General features: G+C 45.0%; 1 protein-coding gene across 1 annotated transcript; it reads left to right on the forward strand.

Annotated features, from left to right (window-relative positions):
• Window positions 1-383: 383 nt before the first annotated feature.
• Window positions 384-6,439, forward strand: rcn1 (reticulocalbin 1, EF-hand calcium binding domain). Its single transcript, XM_076146834.1, has 6 exons — window positions 384-888; window positions 1,753-1,946; window positions 2,054-2,232; window positions 3,911-3,971; window positions 4,558-4,757; window positions 5,300-6,439. Exons 1-6 carry the CDS (start codon window positions 668-670, stop codon window positions 5,405-5,407), a joined length of 963 nt encoding a protein of 320 aa, XP_076002949.1. The 5' UTR covers window positions 384-667; the 3' UTR covers window positions 5,408-6,439.
• The last annotated feature ends 1,391 nt before the right edge of the window (window positions 6,440-7,830 follow it).

Consider the following 7,830-nt stretch of genomic DNA (forward strand, 5'->3'; position numbering starts at 1 on the left):
CTGTACCTGAACTCGACTGTACTTATCTATCTATCTAATCACACAAACAAACAGGCAGACACATTTATGACACACACAGGCATATTTTACAGCCATTGCAAGTTGGTGCATGTGGGACAATGCTACTAAAAGTGAGCTTGTCCAATCCCATCCTGTGTCCTCTCCCCGGGTCTCCAGACTGAGAGCCCACGCTGACTCCACACACACAGCGCCGGTGGGTTAGGAGCATCTATCAGACTGCAACGTGGCGCCTGGTGTGCTCTCGCGTTACTGACAGCCCGCGAGCCAATAGCAGAGGCGCTCTCAGCGCAGAGAGGCGGAGCTTAGCCTGGGACGGACGCTACGATTGGCTCCGTGTAAGGCGATATGAAAGCCCGGTTTGGTTGCATCCCGTCTATGGGGAAACAAGAAAGCATCGCCCCAAAAAACTGGACTGGAAGTGCTGCCGGTGGACCTGTTCACCGGTTCGTGAGCTCAGGTGCTCCGTGGCATGCGTGTGACTGTCGGACGCGACGTTATTACGCACAGCAGCTGACAGGAGGGAGCGCTTTGAGTGTGTAGCGGTCCAAACTGTGGCGCCTGCTCTCATTATTACCACACACACTCCCACATCACAGGCCCACTGGAAAACAACTGGTTTGTCCACGGAGAGAGCGAGAGAGAAGTGATGGGCGCCCTCAACTACGTGTGTGTTCTGCTCCTCTGCACCGTCCTGGTGCACAGCAAGCCGACGTTAAGGAAAGACCGAGTCCACCGTGAACCCGACATGAGCAGGCCAGCCCCCGAAGACAATACCAGCTTCCAGTACGACCATGAGGCCTTTCTGGGCAAAGAGGAGGCCAAGACGTTCGACCAGCTCACCCCTGAGGAGAGCAAAGGGAGGCTCGGGTATGTAAAAGAAAAACCGCTTTTGTTATGGTCACCGGGACTGGGAAGCTGAGATTCATTCATTACGTCATAACTGTAGGGATGGAGCCGGTATAGCTCTGGATCTGCACCGGGCCTGTTGTTGTGGTGCATCATCAAACCACATCCACTTCTCCCTTACTGGGTGTGTGTGGCGTGTAACCGCTGTGGATACAAACATTAAAAATTGAACTAGTTGAGCAGAAGTGCCTGTGCATGCCTGCGAATCTTACACCAACTTATGTGCGTTATTATGCGCCATTCGCACACACACACCTCGCAGGGTTAATTGCTTGGTGGGAATCTTAATTATAGATTGTCATTAGTGAAGCATTGGAAGATGAAGGAGGTCGAGTTAAGTTGTGCGTGGCTGCCACTGTGTGTGTATGTGTGTGTGTGCGTACTTCATCTCTTTTGCATGTGTGTGTCTGCCTGCATGACATGTTGGCACCATGAATTCACTCCCTCGCTATTCTGGGCTTTTCCCACAAAGACGTGCCTCTCCTGTGGGGAGGGAGGACCCCTTAACATCACAACGTGGCAATCACAATCTAAGAATAAACTCTAAAGCTTCTGTGCATTTGTACTATAAGCTCTCTTACCTTCTCACACTATGACCAAGTGTTGCTTTAGATTGCTTTTTCTCTCTGTTGGTAAGCGTTGGAGTGTGTTTCTCTGTAGTTTAGCTGGAGGGACAGCAGGGTGGAAGCTGGACAGAAAGAATGCGTCTTGCCACATCAACAGTTTCCTTGTCACCTCTGTCAGCGAAGAATGTGACAGAGCAACACATTTTGCTTTGAGAGATTTCCCTGATTTTTAAGTGTGTGTTCAACTCTTATCTTCCAGTAAAATAGTGGAGCGGATCGACGGCGATGCAGATGGCTACATCACCACCGGCGAGCTCAAGGCTTGGATCAAGCGCGTGCAGAAGCGTTACGTCTACGAGAACGTGGCCAAGGTTTGGATCGACTACGACCTGAACAAAGACAACACCATCTCCTGGGATGAATACAAGCAAGCCACATACGGCTACTACCTGGGTACGGATCCGCTAGTGTGCTTGTGCCTCTGTTCAAGGTATTACGCAACTATTTCACAAACCTGCTCACCTTTCTCTCCTCTCTGTCCCGTTCGCCCCCCCTCTCAGCCAACCCGGAAGAGTTTGAGGATGCGACGGATCAGTTCAGCTTTAAGAAGATGCTGCCTCGCGATGAGAGGAGGTTTCAGAAAGCTGATCTGAATGGAGACATGAGAGCGGACCGAGAGGAGTTCACGTCCTTCCTGCACCCGGAGGAGTTTGAACACATGAAAGACACGGTGGTCCAGGTAAGCCTTCAGTAACGATGGACGGATGAGGCAGAGGCAGGCCGGTCTAGGCGCTAGGTTGTGTTTTCTACTCTCACGGAGTTTGACATTCACATTTGCATCCGGGGAAAAAAATGAAAGTCCCTGAAGTTAGTTTAGTAATTTGCCTGTCCTTTAAGAAATATCATTTCATTACAGCCACAGATTGCGTTTTCTTCTCAGTGTGTTTAATTTGATGGGCCACTTGGATGAATGTGCTTCATTTGGATTACTCCCTAATGAAACTGTAACTCATCCCAGAAATGATAGTTTTCTCGAATATTTATTTTGGACGCGGTCCAGAGTGACGCTCCCACCGTCCCATTTCAAACTCGCCTCGTCTTTAAATCTAAATTTGGATGCGTGGAGGAGTTGCGTGGCAAAACACTCACAGTAATGCTCTGTGCCTCTGTTCATCAAAGTTGCACCACCCATTTAACACAGTTCATTATTAATAGTTCATTTTGATGATGTCACCAGAGAACTCCTCCAGCCGATAGCGTCTCCATTGATAGACCGAAGCTAATCAGAGGCTTGTGTTTCACCGCAGTCATGGGTTGGGCACAGATCTTAACTTACACTGATTTTACTGATGCACACAATAACAGGTCATTGATGCTTTATCTAATAAGAACAAAATGTGTCTCCACTTATACTTTGGATTTTGGTTGCAATCCATTCTGCAGCCGTCTATGTTTTGCATTATTAATGCATATTTGTCTGAATAAAGACAGAATTGTCTTGCTCCCTGATCTTCCAGACCATATATGGATAAGGTTTGGTCAGCACTGCAATCGGATCACAGTCGCAACACTAGACTTCCTGTTTCAGCTCGCCCTCGTTGATATAGGTGTGATGAACAAGGTGGTGTAAATATACCAGAAACAACCACGCTAAAACTTTGATCTTACTCATATATACTTGATGTACGTGTGTATAAATACATATGTGTGTGTGTGTGTAACATACATGCACACCAATACTACCACCAAATGCGCCTCCAATCACCTCCAAACAACAACACATTTAAACAATTTACCAGTTTTGGATCAATAAAAGTCTATCTATATATCATCTCTCCATCTAAACATGTCAGAAACATGGACTGGCATTAGGAGCCTTTCAATCCATTTACATTTTAGATGCGTATGGAGCATGAATGATGTCACAGTTCTGTATTTTTTATTTTTTATGAGTATACGTTCTTGTTTACTATCAGTCATCCACTAAGTTGCAGAGGCATTATGGGTATTAAACCTTCAGCCCTCACCTGCACACACGCATGCATTCCCTTTGTGACCCGGTGACGTGGATGTCAGTAGCTGTGTGAGCACTTGCTGCGCCCGGATGCATTTATGTTTGATACAAGTCAAGCCTCTAAATAACCATCAGGATCCATTATGCACTTTGTCAACTCCTGTATTGCAGTTACAAAAGCCCAACCCCCGGCTTTCTGAAGGCAGCGTCTCACCAAGTGTTACAGCTCTGAGATTTAGTGGCTAGATTGTTTTAATCCTTCACTGCAGAGTCGTTCACAGTGTCGTCGTGCTCACACCCCCCCGGGGGAACAAGTTTCTCCTTTTACATCTCTTTAAGTGAAACATCTACGACTGTGGTCCCTCTGGTCTCACTTTAATGACCTCATTAACTAATTTTGCAGGAAACCCTGGAGGACATTGATAAGAATGGTGACGGACATGTGGATGAGGATGAGTATATTGGTGAGTTCAAGCAGTTATTAGAAATGAAATGGGTGGAAAAAATAAAGGCAAAACAAGACTAAACCAAAGAGACATTTACATTCAGCTGAACTAAATAGCACAAACACACTGAGCTGTTGGTGTTGGGAATAGCTGACGGAGCACTTCAGAGGGTGCCAGGTTCATATTCCATGTAGTTTGGAGATGTAACCTGAAGCAAGACGATGTAATCAAATTCATAATGCTCCTTCCACTGCTACTAATATTTTTGTTTTCTTCATATAATAAGCACGGTTGAGACATTAAAAGTTCTTAGAAATCTATGTCTCAATTTGTCACAGGACACAGCAGTGTTTAGTTGCATACCATCATCATGGGCCTTTACAACATTGTCACCTTCCTCTGGGTCACCACAGATGAAGCATGTAGGACATATGCACATATGGACGCACGACTTGTTAATGATGGCTTTGTCCTGAATGGCCCAATCAAAGATGTTTGTTCTTTCCATCCCATTATTTACACACACCAATGCACTTCCTTCCATCTTTCATTCTGTTTGCCTTCCATTCCTGTGCTGACATCATTGCTCCTCTGTTGTTTCTAGCGGACATGTTCGCCCACGAGGACGGGGGTCCAGAACCCGACTGGGTCAAGACTGAGAGGGAACAGTTCTCCGACTTTCGAGACTTGAACAAAGATGGTAAGATGGACACGGACGAGATCCGCCAGTGGATAATGCCACAAGACTACGATCACGCCCAGGCCGAGGCCAGGCATCTGGTTTATGAGTCTGACCAGGACAAGGTACAGTAGAGACTCCATTACATGATCAAGTGCTGCATATTCATGATACGTATATACACAAATGATATTTCTATGCTATTTTAGTTTTAATAGTTTGACTTTGGCATTACAAAACAGAAGCATTTCTATTCCAGCAGCTTCCATGATTTATTTTGAGCAGCTTTTTAGATGCATTGTTTTGTTGAGCCGGCCCGAACAACTGAGAGAAATATAATTTAGAACAGCAAGGTGCCTCAAATGCAAATGCAGCTGCTTCCCCGAGGGAGAGAGCGGCCCCCGACTGTCCATCTCCAGTACGTCCAATAGAAATCTGAGGTGGAATTATTGAAGTTTTGACTGTGACAACACAGAGCACTTTAGAAGAGCACTCGGTTTTCTGTTTTTTAATGGGGCTGAACTGCTTCCTATTCAAAAATCTCAGTCTTCATTCAAAGTGGAATAATGCCTGTAGAGGGCGCTCAGTCATTTGCAACCTGGCTTCTGTACAGCATTTATAAAGTTTTTAAAAAGTCACATTTTTACACGTTTGCATCCCTTCTCAGGATCATATGCTGACCAAAGAGGAGATCCTAGAGAACTGGAACATGTTCGTGGGAAGTCAGGCAACCAACTACGGAGAAGACCTCACCAGGAACCACGACGAGCTCTGAGATCATTGTGTGTGTGTGTGTTTGAGTGTGTGTGTGTGTGTGTCAGAGGAGAAAGACACACACCAGAGTCACAGACTCGCCCATCCGCCCTCTACCACAAGCACAACTCCACTGTTCCCTGGTAACAGTGGGAGGGACGTGGCATCGTTGGGGTCTCACCCACGGGGGAGACGCTTTGGTCCCTCCACTAAAACTGAGGGTCCCCCCCTGGTTTTTATATCGGCTCGGTTCTGTTTCTGACATTCAGGAGCAAAGCCGGGCCCAGTGGACCTGGTTTCCACTGATGGTGCCTTCCAGCTGTGATGTCGACTTTGCGCTCAAAGCTGATTGACTGAGATTTATAGATATTATCACATACAGGAATTATTATTATGATTATTCTGATAGGGATGTCAATGTGAAACTAAATAGCAGAACAGTTTTTTTTCTTCAGATTTTATTTATTGATGGTCTAAGTGGAGGAGTTTAGGTCTGGATCAATGACCGTGTTGGAGGTCTGTGTCTAAACTGCAGGTGCAAAAGGTGTGTTTTTGTGTTTACAGTCTCCTAGGCCATCTGATTCCATCCTTTTGATTTTAGGTATAAATGCTTTACAGAAATGTTACTTACATGTTTAGATGGGGTGGTTTTTAGGATTTTACACATGCTTTTATGTAGTGTGGCCCGTGAAAGACTTATTTCTTTGTACTCAGTTTGAAATGTATTTATTGGTCAATCTAAGCCCAGCATGTATATACCACAGCATGTCCCTTATTCATTTTCATTGAGGTTTTACGATGATTTTTTTTTACCCTCTAACTACTGTAAACCTGCTAATGTTGGTGTTTGGAGACGTTACCTGCTGTTACCTGCTCTGACACGTGTACAAACTTGCTCCATTTGCAGTTGTATGTACAGCACGTATGCTGTTTTTGAACATACGACATCACTCCGTCTCACATTTCCTTGGTTGTCTTAATGAATATCCTCTGTGACACATGCACAAAACGTATGCAACTTGATAAACACTAAATATGAGTGGTCTTTGTGAAATGCTTTGTCTTTATCTTGTGGGTTTTTTTTTGGTCTCGGGCTTAGTTGCAATAATGTCACATCACACTCACACACACTTAACAGGAAAAAACACATGGAAGGAATAACAGGTAAAACAATTGGATACTGTAACAAAATCATAGCATGTAACAGAAACACTCCACTGTCACCACTGATTTCAGAATTGTCAAGTCTGCCGCTGTATGACTTGCAAATCCTGCACTTTTACAGGTAAAATCATTAAATGCAGTTGAGCAAGTGTCTTTTGTAAGTGGAGATGAAGCAGTAGAACCACATCATACTACCGAAGAACACAGGAACAGCAGCCCTCTGTTCTGTTCAACGTCGGCAGCAATCAGGCTCCAGCATTTAACACATAATACCCTAAATACCCTTTCAAGCCTCCAGACTGGTGCACACTGTTCCAGGTTCTGTCCTAATATGGACTCGGTCTACCTGTACTGGGGCTCAGGCCAGGACGATGACATTCTGTGGAAAGTTCAGGTGTCTCTTTTTCAACAGGCTTCACTTAACATTTACATTTTGAGATCCTCTGTGAAGAAAAGAGGCAATGTTTGTTTATTTTCGTATAACTGCACACAGTGAGTCGCAGATTGGTACAGGTATGAACAACATACTGAATGGGACTGCTCAGCATCAAATACAGAAACAAGGGATTACTCCTAAGTGTTTATGATGTACTTGAGTTCATGAACGCACCGTGGAGATGGAGTGGAGATGACTTGCTCTTGCTGCTGGCTGTCGCAGTAAAAACTCTGAGATGTAACTGAGAAAGCGTCCCTGCCACCCCGGCCTGCTCATGTGGAACATATGGATATATGTGTGCCAGTTAGCGAGACAAGTCAAGCGGGACCAACGCGATAAAGCTCATTAGGAACAAGGGACAGGGCGATGTATGCGTGGACTGTGTTACTCTGATGTAATGTGAAACCTCCTTCAAGCACCCAGAGACCAAAGCAAGTGTCTGAATGATCTGTTTGTCTCGTATTTGGCTCTTGTTTGGCTTTCTGTGTGTTTTGCTGAAATGATTTTCCAGCTATAAATATATCAGGTGACTGTTAGAATCCTGGTCTAGACAAAATGTGTCTTTGCTCTAAAAATACACTTGCTGAAATAAAGTGAAAGACTTTACTTGTCTTAAGAAACTGCTTCTTCTAGTCTACAGTGTTTTCTCATTCAGATTAGTATGGAATCATCTATCAAGTCCTGAATCTGGCCCTTCCTCTGGATCAGCACTGGAATGTAAGGGGCCCTGTCCTCGTGGGACATCTCCCGCTCTCCCACAGAGGTTTGTCCAAATCAATGTTGTTGAGTAATCCTGCGGACAAACATGTAAACACAGTTACAACCAACACCTTGCTGAATGGAGT

The sequence above is a fragment of the Genypterus blacodes genome, unplaced genomic scaffold, assembly GCF_046128005.1.
Source record: "Genypterus blacodes isolate CSIRO-AG114 ecotype Tasmania unplaced genomic scaffold, CSIRO-AGI_Gbla_v1 ptg000036l_1, whole genome shotgun sequence".
Lineage (NCBI taxonomy): Eukaryota > Metazoa > Chordata > Actinopteri > Ophidiiformes > Ophidiidae > Genypterus > Genypterus blacodes.

Coding starts and splice junctions, on each gene's coding strand:
- rcn1 (XM_076146834.1), top strand. CDS start 668: ATGGGCGCCCTCAACTACGTGTGTGTTCTGCTCCTCTGCACCGTCCTG. Junction 889..1,752: donor GAGAGCAAAGGGAGGCTCGG/GTATGTAAAAGA, acceptor CTTATCTTCCAG/TAAAATAGTGGAGCGGATCG. Junction 1,947..2,053: donor CACATACGGCTACTACCTGG/GTACGGATCCGC, acceptor CCCCCCTCTCAG/CCAACCCGGAAGAGTTTGAG.